Source organism: Alligator sinensis, unplaced genomic scaffold (genome assembly GCF_000455745.1).
Source record: "Alligator sinensis unplaced genomic scaffold, ASM45574v1 scaffold559_2, whole genome shotgun sequence".
Taxonomy (NCBI): Eukaryota; Metazoa; Chordata; order Crocodylia; family Alligatoridae; genus Alligator; species Alligator sinensis.
This window is the reverse complement of record NW_005842046.1, coordinates 1794204-1819737: the sequence shown is the minus strand read 5'-3', so window position 1 is coordinate 1819737 and position 25534 is coordinate 1794204. Positions and strand designations below refer to the sequence as shown.

Below are 25534 nucleotides of genomic sequence, written 5' to 3'. Positions count from 1 at the left end.
GATTTCAAATTGATGACTTATACTTGCAGTGTCTAAACCATGTTATTTCCAGATACTAAGGTTTAACCTTCACAAACCTGTTTTTTTCCTCCTAGAAAATGATGGGCATATTCTGTGCAACTTCAGTAATTCCTCAGTTGCCTCAAAAAAAGCAATTCATAAAATATGTATTTGAAGAAGGACCCATTGTTTTGTCTTGGAAATAACCTCAGTCCAGGGCAAAGGCATTGCTTAAAGTGTGTAGATTTGCATCTATACACAAGCAGGTTGCAAGAGTCTTTCCTTTGATGGAATCCTGGTTTAATGATACTGGGTGGAAATTGGGAATTTATCAGTTATAAAAGGGTGTTTTCTTTTACTATTAAACTTGCTGTGATTCTGCTATGACTTCACAGGCCTGTTTTGATCTGAACTGAATCTTCCACATTCATCTAGGCTCAGGAAAAACAATCAAATCTTCATCTTCCCAACCACAGAGCAGACTAAACAATCTCGTATTATGAGACCCCCCCCTTTTTAATTCATGACTTTGTTATTCTACAGACAGCTGTTCGGCAGATCAGTGATATGTAAGCATTTCTTCCCCTGGATGCCAAGGTCCAGTCCAACATATCCACGTGCTAGTCAGGGATAAAAGTTCTCCCTCAGTGTAATTCTCCCTTTTCCACTGTAACAGCATAAACTTATCTTCCTCACCAAGCTCTAACTGATCATGTATTTCTTAGTTTCGGATTTTATCAGGAAGCACTGTCATATGTCAGGCCCTGTTCTGGAAACCTTTCACAAATATTGCTCATTCAAGAGTTTTGACAACAAGAATGCCTGCATAAGAATTACACGTACAAGTAAGACTTGCAGAATAAAGCACTAAGTGATCCAACAAAAAAAAATTACCTCCTCAATCCTGAACTTCAAAAGTGGAGGTGGTAAGTGCACCAAATGTTTCCTCTTTTGGGCTAACTACAGACAGTCAAAACACCCAAGGCTGAATTGATTCAATCTTTGCAGGTTAGTCTAAGCTGTGTAGATTGAACTGATACGCAAGTGAACAGACATTCATTTTTAATTCTGGAAATGTAGCTGCATGCCTGCAGTGGCCCAGGCCAGAAGCTAGGCCAAGGCTAGCCTGCTGATCCTGCGAGGAAGGGGTTTCTGGGGAAGGTGCAAAGCCTCCTGGGATGCTGGGGGACTGTGAGCTAACTTGAATCTGGAGGGAATCTGGGACAGAACTTGAATAAACTGATTTAACCTAAATCAGTGAAGTCTGATACTACATCCATCCAGGTTTCTCTTAAACTGGTTTTGGCCAGTTTGAACGAGGTTTCTGTGCGCTGAACTTCTGTTGTGTTACAGATCTAAATCAGTTTCCAATGACCTATACCTGTTTATTTGAAGCTTCTGTCCCTAGCCCTAGTCTCTGAAGCACGTTTTTTTGCATGGAAATTATTTCATGCACATAATGGAACACAAGGGCCTCCTCAGACACAGTCATACAGAAGTTACCTACCTACATATGACTGTACTCACCTTCCAGTCATCTCAACGATCAAAAGATGTTCCCCAACATGGTAAGGCAACATGCAAATCATCATAATTTCAACAGGACTTTATGTTTAGAAATGATTGCCTTGAATACATTCCTTTGTATATCTTAGGTGTAGTTGAGTACATATGTTGTTCTATGACAGCTATAAGTGGGGTCAAAATAGAAGTGATCCTCCATTCACTGCTGGACATATCAAATTCGCTGACTTAAGAAGAGTTGCTTTCAATAACTTGATTGACTACCAGTGAAGCTAATGATTTTTCTACTTCATCTGCAGGAGCAACCTGAGGGATATTTAAAATATTTTCATTTTTTGTTTGCTATTTCAGAATACAATGTTTGAATTAATTTGTACTTGTCCTAAGAAAGCATGGTTGGCATGAGACTTGCCTTCCCTCAAAATGACATGCATGTCACAGGACGCTTTGGCTGCAGAATAACACTATGAAATGCCCTTTGTTTCACTTGCATGACACAAAATACAGTGAACTTTACTTCCTTTAGGCTCTTGCCTCTTAATGACAGTAAGTAGGTCTCAACGCACAGCACAACTACAAGGGGTTACATGATATTTAACCTATTGTAATACCTTACATTCTTGGTATATGTCGTCTAGGATGACTAGCATGGAGCAGGGCCCATTGGGATCGTACTGTTCCTGCAGAAACATAACTGTGCTTTAGATGATGTTATTTCCAGATGCTTAGCTGGACATAGCTGGGGGGGGGGGTGGGGGGGGAGTTAGAGGCAGGGGGGACAAATGAGACAGTAATTCCAGATGATATAAAAGAAAGTATAAAGGCCACAGTACATAAAAAAAGAAAAAAGGGACCATCTAACGAAGGCTGTTTAGAACATTGTCCAGCATGTACACAAGGGAGGAGAGGCGGTCAACTGGGCACAGAGAAACAGTCTTTCAACATGAACTGAAAAATAAAACAAAATGCCCAGGTCTCTCTGAAGAAGAGATGGACACAACACTTTGCATAACTGTAATGAGATTTTAGAAGTAGGCAGATGGACCCTTTTTATTACCTTATGTATCAAAAACGTTATTAAAATAAAACATCAGTTGCCTTACTGTTTATGGACTTGTTTGCTTAGTTTCAAAGTCAGAGGAAATTTTTTCCTCCCCTTAACTAAACTCTCAAAAATGGACAAATTTAGCCATCGTAACATGCTTGCATTACTGAAATTGTTGTACATGGCATGATTCCAGAGGCGTTGAGTGTCTTCTGTGTAATACTGAGAATTCTCCCTATCTAGACATATGGGAGCTGAACAGCAGCATGCAAAGGGAGCTCTGCACTGTACAGGATGAGCCCACAGAAGAAAAGAATGTGATTTTTCCAGGGCTTTTTATCATTTCCACACATGCATAATACTGTCTGCGGGAAGCTGGGCCAGATCTGGAAATTGGCTGTTAACTGCTCATTAATTACATGAAATACATCTTGAAAAACATAAGAGAGCATTTCATATCTGAAATAAGAACATGAAACCCAGAATAATATATGCTGATTTTTTAAAATTCTTCCTGCTTAGTACTATTGATACGTTTCTTAATCCCCAGGATAACTGTATTCCTTTATTTGAAATGTCTTAAAGGTTTACATGTTTTCTGGTTGGAATTCCTAATAATGAAGAATGTTTATACCCTTAGGAATTCTGCTGACATTACATTTAAGTTTTCCAGATGTTTTGCCCATCACTTCAACAAAGAAACAAGACAGCCTTTTAAAGTGGGAAAAATGACCGGAATGACCATTGGTAATTAGTTCTCAGATTTGTTCTGCAATAACGTAGAGCAATGGTACATTCATGATTCAAGATACCTTATAATTAGCTGAGCCACAAGGTTTGTCAATAAATGGCCAGGGTTACTTCAACAGTGCGACGCAAATATTTACATCAATGTAATATGCAAATTGCTAATTTAAATGCTGGGAAATGAAAAATAATACTGTTCTCACTGTGCCATTACCAAGTCAATGTGATGCAAACTGTATAATTTATGGCACATGTTTAAGAGCATAAACAACAGGGGTTCAGCTATTTCTTCAGCGCAAACCAAAGATAACGGTGCTACCCTAAGAAATAAGTAAGCACCGCTGTCACTGGCTCCCTCCATATTTCAATTCACTACGAGGACGGTCCCCTTGCCTAAAGTTAAGCAGGTGCTCAGTGACTTTGCTGAATCGAGGCCTTAGTAGTGTAACTAGGGCAGGGTGAGTGGGTATCAGCTCCGGGCATCAGCTACGAGGAAGCACCAGGGTCTTCTCCCTGGAGTCTCTGCCACAGCCCTGTGCTGCCCCTACACCCCTCTGGTCTGCAGTGGTCAGCATACCCCCTGTGCCCACCCCCACCCCAGGTGCTCAATGATGAGCTTGTTGTACCTCTGGCCTTCGTCCCAGATGCAGCTCCAAGTTCACAATCTGTCTGCTGCACAAAAAGATGCTCTTTCTATTACTTTTCAGCCCAGAAGTACACTTGAAATATTTTTCCTTCTGTACCTAAAAGCCAATAAAACAGGTTCTACTTAAACTTATTAAAAAAAAAACCACAACAAAAACTGCTGGCTTGAAACCAAATGTGCAACATTTTTGCTGGAAAGGAGATTTCTCTAAAACCATGATAACGTGGGTTGTAAAAGTAGAAGTTATCCAGTTTAAAATAAAATATAATGGACAGATGCACACAAATGCCAGTAGGAGCACATTTCCCATAAAACGCTTCTCTCTTTCCAAGTTAAATATCTTCAGGGTCAAGGGAAACACCTTTAAAACTCAAGTTTGGGAACAAAATAAAATCCTCAGCTGGCCTAACAATAAGAAACCGAGCCTGAACATTGATACTGGTTTTATGGCACATTATAATTTATCTAATTTTGTGAAATTCTTCCTTCACACTACAAGTGATAATGCCCCTCCTTCCATTTGATAGGTCTTGATCTCCCATTAAATCAGGCTCGTTTTCTTCTGCTAATTATTTGTCTGCTACCCCTGGGGATTTCTCTCCTCTTCAACAGCCCTACCCATTGTTTTTAATCATTGCTGTCCCTGCTTCTTTCCTCAGACCAGATGAAGAATGCCTTATATTTGAAAGCTTGTCTAAGTTAATCCCGTTGGTCCAATAAAACATAACAGCCACAAAAATCCTTGCCTCTCACTTATTTAAAATAATCACTTATGGATACCCACTGACTGCTACTAAGGGAGGCTTCTGCTCAAAAGAAAAGTTTATGGCTGAGATCTTTTTTGAAGGGCAAAAAAATAAGGGAGGGAACATGAGGAAACAGTGCCGTGATTACTCCCACTGCTGTTCCGGTTTGCATGAGTATGTGACTGTCTTTTTCTGATATTTGTTGTGTGTGGAAGTATGGGCTAGATGGTCAAGAAAGGAAGAAGAAAATATTTGGGAAGGCAAAGCAGACCCTAATCGATTTTTCAAGTCTCAAGGAGGGTGGAAGCATGGAAGAGAGCCCGTCCATCCACTATGCTATGTTGCTATCCACCGTGATCAATCTGTGGAAGGGAAGCTTATGTCGGGCCTGAGAGGATACTATGTTTTCATCTCAGACATAAGGACAATGGAGGAAATGAAGGCCTCTTAACAACAGTTGCAATAATTTGAAAAGTGCTAGGAGAAAGAACATATTTTATTCCCAAACCAGGATTCCCAAGCAGTAGCCTAACTTGGGGTAGGCAACCGGTGCCCAAGAGCAAGGCACTGACTTAGAGGAAGCACAAGAACGGAGGTGCTACTGCTGCAGGCTCAACGACCAGAGCTACTTCTGCTGCTGCTATCTAGGGCAGGGGTTGGTGACTTCTGGTCCTAGGGCACAGAAGTTTCTCATGCATCTTCTCTACAGGCAGTGTTTAGGGCATCTACAAAATGTTAAAAAATAAGCATAGGACTAAAAAGTTTTAGATTGCAAAAGGAACCTGGAGAGCTGGGCAGTGATATCCAGATATAGCTGAGAAGAATGTTGAAGAAGCTTGCCCTCTAATACTAACTACTACGGGTGTGTAATTTGGATTCAGCCTGATGCGGGGGACAGTGATTTGATTAGCTGATTTGGATCACTGTCCTGATTCATTTCAGCTGAATCTGAAGATTCAATTCCAATTTGGAGAATCAGCAATTTGGCCATAGACACAGCTTTATGTTTTTTCTACATGCCTCGAGGTACCAGGCATGGCTTGTGAATGCTGAGATGGTGGGGCAGATGGAGCATCCCATGGAAGCGTGGTGGTGTCCCCCACATGCTTGGTGGTAGACCCCCTCCCGTGCACCATCCCCAGCTTGGCGTTCGGCCCCAGACCCAGGGAGCACCAATCGCTGAGCTGGGGAGTGTGGGGGGGGGGGGTCTGCTGCCGAGCACGCGGGGGACCATCCCACACTCCCGTGGCATGCTCCATCCACCCCACCATTCTCAGGGTTCACGAGCTGTGCATGGTACCTCAAGGTAGGTAGAAAAAACATATAAAGCTGTGTCTACGGCCGAATCATCAAATCTCTCCGAACTGAATCGGAGGCTTCTGATTTGACTTGGAAAGATTAATGGGTGTCCCGATTCGATTTGGTTCTGGAGATTCAGCTGCCAAATCAGGTCGAATCTCCTCCAAATCGAATCAGTGACTGAAGCTTCACGCAGCCCTACCAAAGACCCAAGGCGCCCCCAAAACAAGCACTCCATATGGCTAGCATAGTTGAAGAATGCTAGAAATGGCAGTTACCACAAGGGAGTAACGGGGCTAGAATTATGTCTGGTTACATTTACCTTTCCAACCTGAAACCTTATTTTACAGCTGTGTCAACTGGGAGCTGCTTTTTGCATGAATATGAAGTGCAGTTTCATCTTACGCCTCTGGAATCATGGTGAGACACCTTCACCTCTGTTACAGTGCCTCTACTGCTGCTCCTTTTACTGGTTCTAATATTGATGGTCATGCAGGTGTTGGCAATTCACATAATTTATCACATGAAAGTTGGTCATTTATTGTGTCATTTCCATCTGTTGCATTAATGGCAGTGTCCTCTTTAGAAGTAAATCTTAGATAGGATCTTTAAATGGACAGCTATGTTCATGAGGTTTTTCAGAATCCCATGTATAACAACTAGGAAGATGAAAATTGGAATGATTAAAACATACAGCTGCAAAGTCAGAAGCTGTGACGTTCTAGTGGGAAGATGCGTCATTTGGAGACTTCTATTTTTTTTTCAGCGATGATGTCAAAAAGTTCTTGGGTTCTACCATGGCTCCTTCAGAAAGGAAGCCGGCAGGTGCTGTCTTTATTTATAGTAGGATTGAGATTCACCTCTCCTGGCATTTTAATTCAGGGCCTGGTTTTATTTGTTTCGAACTGGACTGTTCAAGTTGTTTAGATTGACCCAATTGCATTATTAAATTTTATCATGGCTACTGATCTCAATCCAGGACAACAGTTTTGTTTCTGAAAATATGAAGGGGGGGTTTTATAATTTGGGGTGGGGTTTACACCCCATTTGACATCTTTCTAATAGACTGAAAACTCTTACAGCTCAGAAAGGGACTGAAGGTTCAAGACTGGATGCTTTAGATGGGGCCTCGTTATAAGATAGGGTAGAGGCATAATATTAGGCAGGAATCATATTATGCATACCAGACATATAATACATTCATTATACTAGATTTTAGAAACGTTGTAATTGAAAACTTGGTGAGCTACTATTATGTACTGAAAATGTCTGATTGTTGTTGACTGTCTTCATTTTTATGATGTGTGTGGAAATCTGGGTAAGTGTCAAGGAATATGAATAAACAGCCTCTTAACCCTTTTGCCTGACCTTCCCAATTTGCTGATATCAACATAGTCACCAGCCAGCATATGTTTTTTTCATTATACAGAAAAATGGCATATTTGGGAACATAGAAAGACAAAGTTTCAGGTTAAGTGAGAAGAATTTTTTAAAAACATTTATTACAGATCTTTCATCACATGGATACCCATAGGCACTTACCAGTAGTATGTAATGAACTCTGATACCTAGGAGGTGACTGTTTCTTTTAGGAGCAGAAAGAAGAGCAGAAGACTGGGCATGGAAAAGAGATCAGCGTGGCAATTTGAGAGAGCATGGACTTCATTTGTGGCATGCTTACTAAAAAGGTTGCCCCCCCCGGTAAGGTTTCTCTCCCTAATCTGCCATTAATTTGCTGCATCTTACTTTGTGATTTACCTTCTCTTCACTTCAAGCCCCCATTTCTAAATGTTAAAGAAAGGTGCCGGATAGCTGAAAAGGATCTCACGCATCATTTTAGTTCCTAAATCCATACTTGGATACCATAAGAGTACGCAACAGAAGTCTATCAAGTTATCTAGCTTTTAAAATAACATGTGATCATGCTCATAAGAAAAGGTGCTCAGACATTTCCAGCTGTAAAAAACACAAACGGTTCCATTTAACAGATCACATTAATGACTAAGGCAGGCACACAGCTTCAAAGAATAGCAGCAGATTCCTACTGGCGAGTAAAAACTGCAGCATTTAACTTAATGCCCTTTCCATATGATAATAGCCCTGTATCATTGTTCTTTATTGGTTCCAGTAATTAGATGAGTGCCTGCACGGTAGCTAGCACAGTAAGCAGAATTCAGACCCAACTGCCAATTGACGGTAATTACTTTCCTACACTTTCACTTGATCTATCGAGATCTTTGCTGACTTCCTGGTTTTGCATCTTGCTGTTGTTCCTTCCGTAATTCAATTAACATTTGGGAACTGCCGAGGTTGGTTGGAATATCCCCAGCCAGGTTTGTCCTTTCAGTCCTAAAATAAAGTGAAGTCTCTTCTGGAATCTGTTAAGTATTTGCAAATAATGGTGCGAGCACATTTTCAGAGGAGCTCTTCCTATGTGCATCACCACTGCGCAGGCACGTCCTGACACACATCTGTATCATTCCATGGGCATCCCCCCTATTTGCTTGGCCCAAACCTTAATCTGCCTTTTATCCAGATGGGTGACTCAGTCAGGCATTTTTTGACAAAGAAAAAGGAAATCCATTGGCCTTCTGACATTAAAAAACAGGCCTTTTTAGTGTTTGACTACATAATCCATTTGTCTGGAAACAGAGCCCCGAGTATATTTTACAAAGGTCATATTTTTCATTTGTTTTATGGAGCACTTATAAACTAGGACTTCTCACTGTGATTCCCAAACACAAAACAAAGTCAAAGGTTACAGCATATGTTTTTGTTTCAGCTTCTCCAAATTACTTGCAAATGTATTCAAACACAATATGAGGAGATACTTTATTTTATTGAAAATAACAGACTACAGGGTCCTGCCAAAAAGGCTGAGGTACATCAAGCATAAACATGGAAAAAATACATTGGTTTAGAAACCCATAAATCCTTATTTGAATCTGCCAACCTGAAAGCCTAGCAAAGCCCGAAAAAACTATTTTTCCTAAATGCTATGTCTGATTAAGCCATACTATTAAGTGACAGCTGAACTTTAACATTAATATGATATTATTTAAATAACTGCATGATTTTTTTACACTAAAAATGATGAATGATTTTTAGACAGCTCAATTGACATAAAGCAAGAAGCCCCTTTAATGAGATTTGACAAAATGGAGACATATGCAGAATATTCGTTACAGCTCATGTCGCAGGGCCCTTCCTGGGGAGGCTATGGGTTTGGTTGTGTGTTTTTTTTGATTGTCTACAGGCACTCAACCATCTCTTTCAATTGCCACTTCCTTTCTCTGTGGATTTTGAATTTAGCTTATGTCATTTACATATTACTCTTAATCAGAGAATTTTCTATGTTACGGTTCAGAGTTGGAATTGAGAGAAGTCGGTGAAATGGAGGCATAAGGGGCAGTTATCTTAACCTTTGTCAGCTGGGTATATACGGAACGAAGCAAGCTATTTTCCCGGCTCGACTTATGGAGAGATAAAGCTGGCACAAAAGAATAACTTATTAAATTCTGTTTGTCGGTATTTTCCAGGGCTAGCGATAAATCAGGAACTTTGCTTTAAAAAAAAAGTTTTACCAAACTGCCTTAAACAAATACGCACAATGTGAAAGCTTGTACCTTGCAAAGGGACTTCTGAAGGGTCACCTCATATCAAATTCTTGCAGCATATTCTATTAAACTCCATCTTCCTTAAAAAGTTTCTCTCTCATAACGTCTGACACCACCCACTAGGCTGACCCTTTTCTTCTTTAAGAAGCTGAATACAACCGTAAAAATATGGACACCACAGAGCCACATAAATGTTGCTTTGCTGTATAAACCCTACAGGTCAGGGGATTCCACCGATTCAAAAAAGCTGCCTGGTAAGCTGCTGATTTAAATTCAAGGCAACTGAAAATCAGTCCGTTACTTCCTTCCCCCAGCCCGAGATAGATTTTTAAGATGCTGAAAATGTTTCTTCCCACTTTACATTAAATCCTAGGGACACACGTTTGTCATATTGGTGCATCGTGCTCCCTATTGCATCCCAAATGAAAGACTTAATTAAGAATGATGCTCCAAGTCTAAATAAGTACAAATACTTTGAAATACACACACATGCACACACAAACACGCACACGCTTCTCTGAACGTACAAGAATAAAATCAAGCTAACGCGTTAAAATACTTGGCTGCATCCCCCGAAATAATGGGTCAGGTATCGCGAAGAAAGAACTTATTTTTGGAATACAACAAGAAAGACAAATGGCTGCACAAAGAGGCTGCACCTGAGGCTATTGAAAACTATGTTACAGCCAGACTAAATTCTTTCCATTGTGGAAGAAAAACCTCTGTGGGAAAACCTTCCCTCCAATCTGATTCTTTCCCCTCCTTCAATGCAAGCCAGCTTCAATATCAGCTTTTAGTTTCAAGAGATTCTACACATAGGACTATACAGAAAAATATGCAAGTTAGCAAAACTCAGAGATACGGTTTAAAAAAAAGGGAGGGAGGCGGGGGACAGAAAGAGAGAGGAGAGAGGGAAATGTGTCCCTACCTTGGCCTTACCTTCGCAACATCCCAGTTAGGATCCTGGAGCTCTTCCCCAAGTTTGCATCTGTTTCTCTAAGCTGAGGAGAAAAGGGTAATATTAAAACACAAAAATCACACGCTCTCTATTCTGTACAAACAGCACAATGTTGTGCTGGCTTAAGCAACCTCAGTTTTAGCCTACAATAGATTTACGTTTGAGAACCGTAGTAAAGACTCTGAAATTTAAGTGCAATTTTTTTCTTCTTCTTCCTTTTTTTTTTCTTTACATAAAGATGAAACCTGTGAAAGATAAAACAGTCAATGCAACAAAGATGACAAAGAGCAAAGGCTCTAGCAATAAAGGTCTGATGAGCGAATGCAATACAGATTGATATCTATATTTCCCATTGATGTGTGTGTGTAATGCCTATGCATATTAGAGGGAGTTAAGCGTGGGCATCAAGAGATGAAGAAACACCCAAAGTGCTAGCTCTTCTTGGTTTTTTACATATTTTCTTTCATTGGCTTTCAAAGATGCTCCCTAGATAAAACAATGTGAAGGAAAACCAGCATTACCAAATAATGCTGTATTTGTACAGTGCAAAACAGACCTTGAATATATCCATGCAGCCAACAAAGCAAAGTTGTACCTATCGTCAAGACGATAGCTGGTCCTGATCTTATAGAGTATGGACAGTTGCACTGAATGGATCCCAAAATACTTTGCAAACTTTACTAATGGTGCAAACCATATGTATAACAAAGAGTGAAGTTTTCAACAATGAGCATCTGGATCCCAGAGTTTCAAAGCATTTTTAGAGCCTCTGAATGACGACTTCTGATGATTTGAGACCTTGCTTGGAAACAGTTCTATGCTGGTCTTCCCTTGCGGTGGATGGACCGGGTGTCGTAGTCTGTTCTAAGAGAAGGACCTTCACCTTCCTCTCACTTTTACTTCAAGACCAGAAGACAAGCACCAAACAATTATCGCGTTCCTTGTGGGGGAACAATCTTCTCATAGACACTCAGATCTGCTGGTTTGTCCTAGATATTTCACTCTTGGGAAAAACAGGTATCTTGAATCTTAATATCGTTTCAGCACTGACAGCAAAATCAGGAATAAAACCTGACAGTAAAATCTGGCAACTAAAGCCATTTAGTAAAAATAATTAGGAGGTAGTATACTTATGGTTTAACAGCACAAGGGACGTCAGAACGAACTTGGAATCCATCTGTGCACAGACGCTCGGTGATGGTTTAGTCAGAGATGATCCTGCCTTGAGCAGGGGTTTGGACTAGATGACCTTGTAAGGTCTCCTCCAGTCTATAATCCTGTGATTTCATCTACAGCCTTAGAGAACAGGAGAAGAACCCAAGCTCTTTTTCTTCCATTGGCAGAAAACTCATGACTTTTCAAACTGTAAGCATGCTTTGAAATATTTCATTTCTGAATAAAAGTGCAGTTTTTTCTCCATTTCCCTGCTAATATCTGATCACTGTGCAACAGCTGATGTCACACTACCCTCAGCTATGTCAAACCAGGGAATTGTTTTAGAGGGTTGCAGTATCATTGGATGCTGAAGTACAGATTTAAGATTCTACTCGTGATTGATAAAATAAGGGGAAAAAGGATACATGCAAATAGTATGTTCTGAAATATAAATGCACCGGTCTATTTTTAGGACTATCAAGATGCGTTTATCCTTCAAAATATGAATCATTCACATTTTCTTGTTAAGAAATTGTGAAATGAAATTGTGGTGGAGGACTGGAGTCAGAAATTTTGGGTTTTATTCCTGGCTCTTTCACAGCTTTCCCATGTGCCCTTGGGCAAAATACATACACACACACATATATGCATACACGCACATGCGTGCGCGCACACACATATATACACACGTGCATGCGTGCACACACACATATACGCATACACACACATGTGTGCGTGCACACACATATATACACACGCGCGTGTGCGCGCACACATATATACACACGCGCGTGTGCGCGCACACACATATACGCATGCGCACACACACACACATATATAAAACAATGTTCTATTTCAAATGAGTGCTAGGAAGAAAAAATTAAGGATTTTTTTGGAAAGTGTGTTGAGATCGCCCAATAAAAGTCTAAATGAGTGCCCGAAAACTTGCAAAGAAAGATCTTTTTTTGTTGTTGCTATTTTCTAGTTGGTTTAATAAAAGGTATCACCTCTGAACCAAGAGTTTTAGAGATCTGTATTCCTTATGCAAGTGCATAACATTTTAAAATGTCTTTTTAATAGAGAGCAAAAGAAGATGGAAGGAATTGAAGATGGAGTGGAGATTCCTGGAACTGAGGGGTGTGGTGGAAACTAGCAAGTCATACTGTTCACCTCTGCCGATCTAGGGTTGTTCCTAAATAGTCATTAGTACTCTAAAACTTTATTCTATCTAGTTAAAATGATTCCTGAAGTGGGGTCATTTTTCCTGTAGAATTGTTTTTGACACTGTACTTTCAGAGATTTTTAGATTTTTTTTTTTTTTTTAACTATGCAGCCTAAATCTTTAATTTCTTAATTTATTCCAAATATTTCTAGCTATATCTCTTTTGACACCTTAAATCAATTTACTCCTCTCCCTCCATGGGATTTTCATTCTCCAGCCATCTAGAGACTATTATCATGTCTTTAATATTTAGCCAAGCTATGCATATATTTAACTCATTTAAATATCACTCATAAGTAAATCTCTCCAATTTGTCAGTATTTTCCCAACAAGTCCCTAAAAAGCGAATACAATATTCCAGTCTGATACTGTCGATCCACAGTCTTGCAGGAACAGTTTATTTGCTGTGATACTGACCACTCAGGGAAACCAACCTTAACAAAAAGAAACGAGAAAACGGGAAACTTACAGATGTGAACCAAGGGCATAACTTCTCAATGAATTTCAAAATGCAGACCTATGCACTCACATGGATTAAATGGGGAACTTTTCTGAATCCCTCCAAAGAAAAGCCCTAACTATGTACTACAAAACAGGATATGAGCACCAGAAGCTTGACAACGGGTCTTTGCATGGAGGCTCTTCACTCAGCTTACTCAGCAACAGTTCATTTCTTTTTGATCTTGCTCCATGTGGCTTCCAGGCTGTGCTGTGATCTCATATCAGTAAGATATGGACCTTCAGGCAGGAAGCCTGGAAAAGGAGAAGTCTCCAGGAAGCCAGAACTAATTTCAGGCAAGCTGAGAACAGTGCAACTGCAAAAAACATGGGACCACAACAGGCACATATTCCCTTGTCTCGCCTCTTGTTGTGAGGATCACCAGGATTAGGGAAAAGGGGATAAATATAATCCACTTCCTCGCATTGATTCCTGGTGAAGATGTTCAGTCCAACTGACTGGGGGCCAAAAGTTCAAACACACATGCACAAAAGCTTCTCAGACTATGCTAAGGGTCACTGGATGTATTTAATGACCATTCAATTAGCTTAGTAGGATATTTATGGCCTCTTGCCCAGAACCCAGAAAACATGCTCTCTGGAATTCAACCTCGGGCTGATCATGTTTTGTTCCATTGCACTGACACTGAAATGCTGTTTCTTTGATGACCCTATCACTTGAATAGAGGAATATAGACGTCGGTCTTGCAACTCAACAGACTACCATCTACCTTGGGTTCTGTCTCTCTTGCCATTCAAGGAAGGGCCTGATTTTTTAGGTAGCACAGGGGTTTCCAAAGAAAAAACACGAAGTTCCATTGCGACTTGACCACAACCGGTACCCCAGTGAGGTGAAGTCCGCCCCCCTAGATGCTGTACAGACACAAATGCAGTGAGTGTGCCTGGCATGGGGCAAATGTGCACAATCAAAGGGCCCTAGTACAGCTGCCTTGTGGACAAAGGTCTTCCCCAATTCAAGATGTCCCAAACCTCTTTAAGATGGGGGAGAGGCTGGTAAACACGCGAGTTTTCTTAACTGACCAAATATACATATATACACATATACATATATATAAAAGATGATGATCCTAGCTAATGTGTCATCCGGATAAAATCCCTCCGGTGACTTGCAATACAGAAAAGTATTTAGCTATGTCTGCCTCATGGAGAAAGAAGAGGGGACCCTGAATGTGGGCCAGGAACACAGGGGGTCCTCTTTGCTCTAAAAAAAGATGTTGGGGGGTTAACGCACCCAAGGTGGCAAATGTACTGAGCATCACCCACTCTTGCCTCTAAGTGAACAAAGATGAACACTCTCTTAGTGGGTCATATTGCCAAGAAAATCATTGCCTCTGGGGCAAACCAGAGTTGTGGATCCCTTCCTTTGCTTCCTTTCTTGCTCTCTCCTCTCCTAATTTCTTATCAACTCCTGATGCTTCTTGCTGATTGGCATCAGATTTTGGAAACAGCAAGAAACAGAACCCCGCCTCCCCCAGACAGGAGCATGCATTTCACAGCCCTATATGCTTCTGCAGTCACAATTCTTCCACTTCCTTGTTTTCCATAGTCATAATACACCTAGACACACCAGTGTCTTCCATAAAACAAGGAAATGACGTTATCAAACAATTATAGCTATTCTTTTCTTAATATTTGTTATGTTACTCTTCTAATAATTGCTTTTAAAGAGCAATTTTCATCAGGAGATCTCAAAAGCACTTGTTAACAAGGTTGGTATCATTCTCCCCATTTTGCCAATGGGGAAACTGAAAAAGAAGTAGTAATCTGCCCGAGGTCAGCCAGTAGGCCAGTGGCAGAATATGAAAGGGAACCAGTCTCTCCCTCTATTAGCTTGCACCGATTCTCCAAGGGGTTTGAGATTTAGTCCATGGCTGTGCTCACTATTTTGTCCCTGCTTGGTGCTTACTGCCAAGCTATTTTCAACTGTCAAAAGGCTGCGTCCAATATCTCCACATTGTCAACCCGTTATAGAAATGGGCACTACAGAAAATCTGAGCGTTGATGGACAGAACTAATTCCTGATGGCAGGATCCGGACCAGTGTTTGCTTCCAAGCACAGCCCCATTCATTTCAATAAGTCTGCCTGTGGGATAGAGTTTCTAGAATCAGTCCCACTTCCACCTTGGTCTTATTTTTAATAGGTAGTTATAGATGATGATTATATACTAGGATATCACAATTGACTTATTTAAGACTCTAATCAATGTGACGGATTATTTTTGCTTAGCAGTGAACTTGCCCAAAGGACTTAAAATCCTAAACCAGCAATTCTTTAGCATCAAACTTACCCTCTCCCGAGCACGCTGGATCTTCTCCCTGTCATGGCTGAGGTTTTCCAGCATCTCCTGTCCGATCTGTTCTGCATTAATAAATCCAAAAGTAAATCATGAAAAATATAGCTTTTGACTGTAAGCCCTCAAAATGCCAGGTTAAATTCCAAGAAAGATATTTAAGGAACAACTGCATTTAAATATACATTGGCCTAATCACTCCACCTAACTGCAAAGAGAAGGAAATCACCAACACAAAATTTAAGTTTCTGTTGTAACCTAAAAATGGAGAAGTAACCATCCAAGCACGAGCTGTCCCCTGGAAATTCTTATGAGGACATTTAAGTCCTGTGGACAGATGCTGACCTTTGTCTCGTGTAACAAAGGCAGGGGGACTTTCAAATTTACTCCAAGTAGTGGGATTTCATTTTTCTCACATATCCTTTACTCTCTTTCCCCTTTTTGTTCTCTTTTGCTTGACGGGAAAAACGAGGAAGCTTTCACTCAGACACAAACAACACTCACAGAGCTCCTCAAAGAGATGCACGAGAAGAAGACCTTTCTTCTGGAGTTCCTCAACTCCAGCTACTGATACTAAAGTGAGACCCTGCTGTATCAACTCCAACAACTAGTGTCTTCCTTTGCTTCCCTGGCAGCGCCATTTTGGGATACACAGCATTTCTTACATGCTTAGAGACCTATTCTTCTAAGTCTCCTGGTATTTTTGATAATAGATATCTGAGTTAAATTGGTTGGAATAGTCTTTTGTTCATATTTAGTTTGGTTGCTTTCATAGTCTCTATTGCACTCAAACAGTTGCAAAGTCAAAGAGAAAATTCAGGCCCCGAGACATAACACATAGATTTTGTACAAGGCAGGATTTTACTCTTGAAATAGCTTTAATCACATAGTGGTCTGAAGCTGAAATAGCTATTACAGATAGGTATTATTATCTTGTTATACTTGTGTAACATACTGGAGGTTTCCATCTTCAAAGCTCTATTCAAACATTCATTAATTCTCCCTACATCCCTGTAGGGGAGGAAAGGAAGCCATAGGACTCCCATTTTACAGGTGGGGAAAGGGACACAAGTGGTTGCGACTTGCCTGAGGCCAGGTAGCAAATCTGAAACAACCAGGAGTTTCTGACTTCCAACCATGTGCACATTCCTTGAGGCTACTCAACCTAAGTTGCCAAAAATATGATTGCCAAAACCGAGGAAGTCCTCTGGAATATGCACAGCTCTGAACAACAAACCCCTACATTGTTATTGCTGTTACTCAATGAGGTCTATTCCTGGATTACTAAATGAGCAAGACCTCAGCAACTGATCCTTGTAACACTAGTAGGGATCAATTAAAAAAAAAAAAAAAAAAATCAGTAATGCATCAGTATGGCAAAATAAAACAATTTTAAATTTTCTGGAAATGATCTAATTTAGAATTGCCATGAACATTTTTCTATTACTATTACTACTACTACTACTATTATTCCTACTATTATTATTACTATAGGGAAACAAGTCGTAGGCACCTTCTTTTCTTTTCTTTTCTAGGGTTTTTTTTTTTTTTGGTAAGTTCATTTCAATGCAAGGTAATATATATTCTGTCAGATAAAGACCAGAGAAATTCATTACAGTTTACATGTCTGTGGCTGTTGCCAAGTACAGTACAAGTAAGATAAATATTTCTTCAGATATCTGACCACAAATTGACATCTCCATTATGCTATCTGGTCCCTGCTGGCTTGCTGCTCTTTACTTTTAGCTGTATATACAATGCCTCCCAAAGGTGAAATGTGGTAAGATATGTGGTTACCGAGTTAAAAAACTGTAAGGTGGAGTACAGCTATGCAGATGAGTAAAAAATGATTCAAGACTAATCTGCATATGTTTGAAGGCCAAACAACCTTCCAAATAAAAGTAGAACATACTTTCTCTCGTTCACTATTGAAGCACTTAAAACTCGGGAACACACACAAAAAATAGGTATACACAGTATTTTTAAAACCGTTTCTTTTATTTAAAAAACTAAAAACAATCAAACAATCAAACGAAAACAATCAAAGTCTAGCAAAGTGGCTCCAGGTTGAATTATAACAATTATCTATGACTAACCTTTAAAAAGATATGGAAGTGTAAAAGAGTGTGTTTTCAAAGGAAGAACTAAAAAGGCAGGGTAGTTAAACGGCCCGATATTTTGCAACTCGGATGCAAAAAATATCTTTGGACGACGCGGCTCTGTTTTTATAATCCAAATTTAAGCACTTACTGTATTTTTTCATCTTTTTTTCCTGTCACTGGCAAGTTTGCACTCTTAGCTTTTTATAATGATTTAGTTTATTTTCTAACCATCAACGTGACAGCAGCATCAACTGTAACTGAGGGTAAAACACCGTCACTTTGACGAATAGTGTATTTTCCTCTCATTGTCGATGACTGAAGACATCAATAAATAAGGAAGGAGAGCATGTCAGCCAGAATATCACAAAATGAATTGTTGATATGACACACAGGAATTAAACCTTCAGCCATGAAGTTCAACCTGGCAGAGGGGTCCCAGAACTGAGGTAGCTGCGTTTCCTCCCAACAGCCTCCAAAGATAAATAATTGGGCGGATCATCAATTTTACAGGAGTTGTTTTATTCTATGTGCGCTGATGATCTTTGGCCCTTTTCCTTGGGCTAAAGGAGCGCCAGAAGTTGAACAAAGAGACCTAGTGGAGGCGACACTGAAATCCTGGCAACGTGTTTGAACATCTGAAACCAGCCCCTTGATGCAAAGACCCTTGCTCTGGTCTCCAAACTTGCACTGCAGTTTATAGGACTTTTGCAGATGAAAGGTCAATCCAATAACATTGCAGAAATGAAGATAAATTCACTCAGGTAAATGAGGTGATAGGAGGGGATGCTATGAGCCCTTAAATAGAACAACTCATCGGTTTGATATTATTGCCACATACTTGGCATCGCTTTACATATCTCGCCAGGTTTTCCCTATTTTCCTCCCCCCGTTCAAATGTTCAGGTTTTAATCCAGGAGTGCATGCTAAGATCCTTTCAGACTATTTATAATGTGGATCAGAGACTAAGCTATTAAAATTATGCACAGTAGTCAGCTTTATAGGATGTGCTGTAGTAAGGATGCATACATTTAAGATCAACACTAGAACCTGAGCGCTGTCAGATATTGTGCAAAGGTGTATTGTACTCATGAACCCTTCGGTTTTGGCTGCGGACTGTAAATTAGGCGCCGCCTGTAAAAAGGCAGCTTAAACTTCTTTTTCATTATACTTCTGCATAATGCCTGGCACAATGAGATCCCCGCTCCAAGAAAGGGTCACAAGGTGTTGCCACAACACAAATAAATAGCTTAATTTTAACATTACTGTTATTTATTTATATATGTGGGATCCCTAAAGTGACATATAAAAGTATATCTTTAAATTACAGCTAAACCATCCAGCAGCAAAGATGTCTGTATGTTTATACTCGCATGATTTTTGTGCTAATTGAATGTCTCATATTATCTCATTCTTAAGCTATATCATAATGAACAAGGGGGAAAAACCCCCCCACACAATCCAGTCCAACGATGCGTTCACAAACCAGTATTGGTTTTAAAGGGAGAATCGGTGTCATGCTTCCTAGTCCTAACTTTATTCTGCCTTAAAGCTGTTAATAATATAGCAGGGAAAATCAACTGTTTGACCACTGAGTACTTTGAGAGTAGCCCATTTTTTGAGTGTGCATTTGGTGGGGGGAGAAGGTGTACCTACAAAAATTGCATCTAGCCTTACATGGGCTGGCTGTACACGAAACTACAACCATATCACTTCCCAAAGGTCTGCATACAATTAGATATATAAATAACGATGCTTTGACCTATATAAATTACAATCGTGAAATTAATAGTCATATTTCTTACAGCTGCATTCAAGAGGAAAAGTGGGGTAGGAAGCAGTTTGCCAAATAAAGAGAGAACATTCATTGAAAAAAGTATTTGTACTTGAAAGGCTCTAAGAGGACACTGCAAAAATGGAGATCAGAAAGTAAAATAGAACAAACAGGCAAAGGTATTTGACAACATCCCTTTATAAATTAATTTGCTTGGCTTTTATCAGCCTATAAATGTAATAACTGTTCCTGCTGGATTCTATTATTTCCTTTCCTTACAGGCAAAGAAAAACTGAGAATCCTCCCACAGAATTAAGAAAATGTGTATTTATTTATCCAAAGACTGGCAATGCTCATTTAGAGCCATATTTGTCTCTTGGCTAAACGCTGGTACATGAGTCTCTCTCTAAAAACCTGTATTGTATGGCTGAATGATTAGAAAAAGGCTCTTTAAAAAAAAAATCAGTCTTGCCTATATGGTCAGTAAATACTTAAGCGATTTGAAGCAAACAGACAAAACCCCCGTAAGTCAGGAAAAATGAACTTGTGCCCGAGGTGCAACAGCATGCATCACAAAAAAAACTAGCTAGGATATCCACTAAATCAGTGTGGGCCAACTTCTCAGGCAGGCCTGCCACAAATTAGCCCTACTCTGTCTCCAAGTGCCACTCTGATCCCTTGCCCTTACCAGGTCTGCTGCTCAGCTTTCTGCTCCCTCTCCTGCGCTCTCAGAGCAGGATGCTGATCTGTTCCTGCTCCCTGCCCTGTGCTCCTTGCCTGCTCTACTGCTCCGCTTTCTGCTCTCTACCTATCTGCCAGTGTACTTCCTGCCCCCTCCCCAACCTGCTGCGTGCCACACACGGAGGCTGTCCGTACCGTTTGTGGCACCCGCGGTGCAGGTTTGCCACTCCTATATTATATAATCATACTTATGTAGATTTTAAGCGCACATATGCACACTTACACGTACGCTATATGCATACCTGTGCCGTGTGCAAGCTATGTCAAAGCAAAAGCAGAGAGAACTAGTAAGCCGGCTATTCTCAAAGTTATTAAAACGGACATTTAAACCAACATGTTTTATACAGCAACTTCCATAGCCAAACTTCACCGCTGCTTATAGCGGATACATGTACATTTTGATAAAACGAAGCACATCTCCATATGGCTAGAAAGAGGTTGAAGAGACGAACGCTCAAAATATTGGGAGAACGCTATGGTGGCTCGTAGGTGCGGTTTCATGTTTTAATGGGACATGCCAAGGGCAGGAAAAGGAGACAGACTGATCAACTGACCGCAGGCCGAGGATAGAAGAATTAAAATGGCTGTCCCAGTAGCTGGAGCAGGAGGAGCTGGCAGGGGCAGAAAAACTCAGGTCTGGCAGGTCTATGAATCCGTTTCAGGAAGCCCTGGAATGCTCTTTTTAAATAGGGATGATTTCTGGTGTCAGGAGGATGCATTAAGTCCGTGGAAGATTTTGATGCGTTGGCAATGTGTACCAAACCGGACAGAAACCCAAGAGAGATAATTGAAGCTGAAGTGTTTTCTTTTAAGGTACGGGTGTCACATTTTGGACAAGTTTAAGTTTGGATTTTAGGAGGGAGCTACAGAAAGTGAAAACATCAGTTAGAGTTTCTGCAGGGGAAAAAAAAAAAGCCCCACATGATGGAAATTATTAAAGGTGAGTAGTATTTCAGAAGTGACAGCAAGCAGATTTACAGACTTGGCAAATACATACTATTGGAGTCAAAAGAGTTCAGGGCTGAGTCAAACGCTTAGGCTCCTGACAGCAGAAAGTTAATAAAGGAAGTGCTGACACATCTCTAAGTGTAGTGAAACAAGTGGAAGTATTATACATTTACAAGTTTGCAGTTGATGTATGTTTAGGTAGAAGAGCCAACTTAATCACGGACAGAGGAATTTAGATCATTAAGGCTATTGGATGACAAATACAGATTAATATTGATAAATGAAGGCTAACAGAATGGCTATAAGCCAAAAGAGAGAATATTTGTAGAGCCCTGAGAAAAAATGGAGCATAGAGAAACGTGAGTGGTGTTATTCAAACTGAGTATCTACAGTTTGCTAAGTTGGATGTTATTAGGTGCTCGCAGCAATACAGAACAAAACAGCCGATATATTCAGTAAGGTACTCTTTGAACCTCCCCCCCCAGAACCTAAATATCAGTCTTGACAGGGTGTAATAAGGACAACAGACTTGTTGTGCTTTCTCCTGTTTAGTTAGGAGAGGGAAAAGAAGCTGCCTTGTATCGCACTGTGAAAGCAAAAACCCAAGCAGAAAAAAAAAAGAAAAACCCTAGCACACAATATAATTTCCTCCCTCGTTCTAAGAATCCAAACATCTTAAAAATACGAATAAACTATAATCAAAGTTCATGAAATTCTTTGCACCGGCCAACAGCAAAATACATATGGTATTTTGATCTCGCGCTCCGTGGAACCAAGAATTCAAAATACCAAGAAGTATAACAAACACAGGAAAGACCTACATGAGAAAGAAGCCAAGCTATCTGTCTTCCTTTAAGAACAAACCGTAGCAATTTATAACTGACCATCCCTTCGTCCAGTTGCTCCACCCCAGGAAAAAAGGCAGATGAAGGAGAAGAAAATAAGAAAGAGGGGAAAAAAAAAAAGAGAGAGATGAAGTGCGACAAGCCTAGTAACTTCACTTCTACCAGCCTTTTTGAGGACTCGATACCTTTGCTAAAATTCTGGCTTACGTCAGTCTGCTGCCTTAAAAACTAATAATTTCCCTCTAACAGATATATATTTTTTCTGTCTATTCCTATCACCCATCTATCTTCCCTCCCATCTAACATCCTCACAGGAAGATTCACAGGAGGTGGTAGGCTTTGATTCTACTGAGGGCTTATCTATATTGGAGTCCAGTCATTGTTGCATCCATATACTAGCTCAGTAGCACTACCCTGCTCCAAAAGCCTCCCTTCAAATTTCCTTTTTTCTCCCTTGAAGCAACTGCTCAGAAAAACATCTTGCTTACTGCATCAAAGCAAATAAATACCCCGCTACCTCATTCACGACAAGTAACATAGGTGCAAAGTCAAGAATCAAACAACAGGAACTTTTTATCCTATGTAGCAGTGTTTTTTAGCAGTGGAAGAAAGGCCTGAAAAGACCATGCAAGAAATGGAAATCGTCTCTTCACTTTTAGCTATGGGAAGCTGTTCCACCAAGGTACCTCTCAGCATCACGGTCCCATTCTTGACCACTCTGCTGAGACTGACTCAAAGGTGATGCATGATCGCACATGATTGCACACTGGATGATATTTAATCTGTACTGAGGACACCCATCCTCTAGAACCTGAACCGCGATTCACTATGATTTAGTCTCCTAAACAGGTGTGACTGGAGAGAAAACAAATCAGATCCTAGCTCCAAGATCTGGCATCTTGAGGCTTGGAAAACCTTAAGGTTAAGTACAGACAGTCAAAAAGCCCGAGGCAGAATCAATTCAATCCCTGCAGGTTAGTTTAAGCTGCGTACATTGAACCGATAAGCAAGTGAACAGACATTCACTTTTGATTCCAGAAATGCAGCCAATGCCTGCAGTGGCCAAAACCAGAAGCTGGGGGCGCTAGAGCACGCTTCCTAGCTCAGCTGGAGCAGACAGTTTGGGCAAAGGCTAGCCCAGCCATCCAGCGAGGGGGCATGTGCGGCGGAGGTGCAAAGTATCCTGGGATGCTGGGGGACTATGAGTTAACTTGAATCTGGAGGGGATCTGGGACAGAAGTTCAATAAACTGATTTAACCTAAATCAGTTAAGTCTGATAGTACATCAGAGATTCGCAGCCCAGTACTGGGCCGCGAAGGGCTGGCTGTTGGACCAGAAGTGACTGGCATGCTGTGGACCGGCAGCCAACCCTTTTTTATACTGAGTAGTACTCTGCAGTATGCCAGTCAGTTCCAGACTACCGTTTGCCGGTCCGCAGTCACTTCTGGTCCATGGTTTGCTGGTCTGTGATCTAAAAAGGTTGGGAACCCCTGTACTACATCCATCCAGGTTTATCTTAAACCAGTTCTGGCCATTTTGCAAGCCGTTTATGTGCGCTAAACTTCTGTTGTGTTACAAATGTGAACCGGTTTCCGAACGCTTATACCGGTTTACATATAATTTCTATCCCTAGCCTAAGATGCACCATATCTCTCAAGATGAATTTTCTTTAATGTAATACACATACCTCAAAACATACAAAAGTTTAACACAAAATAGGATATAGACCTCAGTGACTCACCAGCAAATAGAAACCAAAAAGTCATGCTAAACTATTAAAAGAGTAGAAAGCAGCTTCGTATTTTAAGGAGTTGCAAAGGGAGATTTCTTGTGCATACCCAGCTGCACAAAGACATTAGTATTGGACATGCAAAAAATAAAAGAAATAACATGACTTACAAGTATTTGTGTTTCAGGTACTTTTCCCTCTGCTGATACATGCCATATGCTTTTTTTTTTTTTTTAAACTAATGCTTAGGGGACCAATTTATAGGGCTCAGACAAAAAGAACTGCTCTTCTCACAATGTTTCAAATACCAGGTAGGAGAAAAATCATGAAAACACTATCTCCTGTGTTAGTTCTGACTCTGAGACCACAAAAAGCTATGAAAACCAATTCAAAACCAAATATCAAGATGTTTGGATTTATGCAGGTTTATCCTAATATCAATATACTCAAGATTAATCCTAAATGAACTAAATCTACAGCCTGATTACAAAGTCAAAAAAGGTGGCAACATAAGCAAGTATTCTCTATGCATTTGATCTTCAATACTTCTGTAGAGGTAAAGAGAGGTTTTTAACTTGATTTGCACTTTTCAGCCATACATATTACATGTGAAAGGAAAATATTTCCTGCTGGACCCACATTCATATTTAAACAACAACAAAAAAATGCCCGACTTTAGAAAAATAAAAGCAAAGGATTATTAATAAATGATGTTTCAAATCGCTGACCAAAAAGTGCCAATATTTATTCTGTTGAGAAACAAAGCCAGGCTGAAAATGACATAGGATTAAAAAAAAAAAAAATACAAATAAAATGAAAACTTTTCTCACACATTGGAGAGCCCACAAAGCAGGTGAACAGCTCAGCAACCTAGAAGCTGGCTTCAGTGCAACTCATTCTTTGAATACGAATTAGCAATGGGTAATCGCAGCATATTTATGAGGCCTCTTGCCTGGTCCTTTTCTCCTGTGAATGCTGTATTATTCATTGCGTGTGCCCTGACCCCAGCGCGCTCCTGTTCTGACAAATCATACTTGATTAAGACAAATCTTTATTAGTTAGCTAGTCAACTTCCCCATTTATCATTTGCAAATCCCATTCTCCTTTTCGGGTACTGTAAAAGTGACTGAAACCCTTTCCCTCCCCCCCTCCCCCTTATAAAAACAAAATGCTTGTTATAGAGAATAAGTGCAAACAGAAGCCCAGAAGTCAGTAATAGATGATAAAACAAAGCTTTAATAGGTATAAATTATAAGCATGGCAAAAACTCTTGCACAATAGCATGTGTTATGGGCTGAGGAAATGTTAATTATCTGATCCTTTCAACTGATCTTCCACCTTCCCCCGCCCACTAAGCTCTTTCTTGAAAACAAAAATGTGATATATATAAAAAAAACTACACTGCAAAGTGTCTTAAAAGTACTGAGGTTAAAAAAAATTATAAAAAAAAGGACTGCTGAGTAAAGAGATTGTTCAAGGTTTCTACCAAAAAAGAAAAAGAAAATCTTTCAAAAGTGATATATAAAAGGAGGAAAAATGACTTCAAAATTATTCATGACCCTTCAGCTCCATTTGCAAATGCTAGACTTTTCCAAGGAAGTGGCAAGCTTTTAAAAACTTCAACACGA

At 40.2% G+C, this 25534-nt stretch overlaps 1 protein-coding gene across 5 annotated transcripts in view; it reads right to left on the bottom strand.

Moving 5' to 3' along the window:
• VTI1A (vesicle transport through interaction with t-SNAREs 1A) overlaps positions 1-25534 on the bottom strand; it is a 346832-nt gene that overhangs the window by 112343 nt on the left and 208955 nt on the right. For 2 of the 5 annotated variants that reach the window (XM_025203133.1, XM_025203134.1), the window contains 2 exons: positions 15767-15837; positions 10553-10625 (listed from right to left, as the gene is read on the bottom strand). The exons of 1 other annotated variant lie outside the window; for it this stretch is intronic. In XM_025203133.1, the coding sequence (XP_025058918.1) occupies positions 10560-10625; positions 15767-15837 (137 nt within the window). In that variant the 3' untranslated portion in view covers positions 10553-10559. The remainder of the gene's footprint in view (positions 1-10552; positions 10626-15766; positions 15838-25534) is intronic. 2 more of the 5 variants (XM_025203131.1, XM_025203132.1) reach the window with 1 other exon arrangement.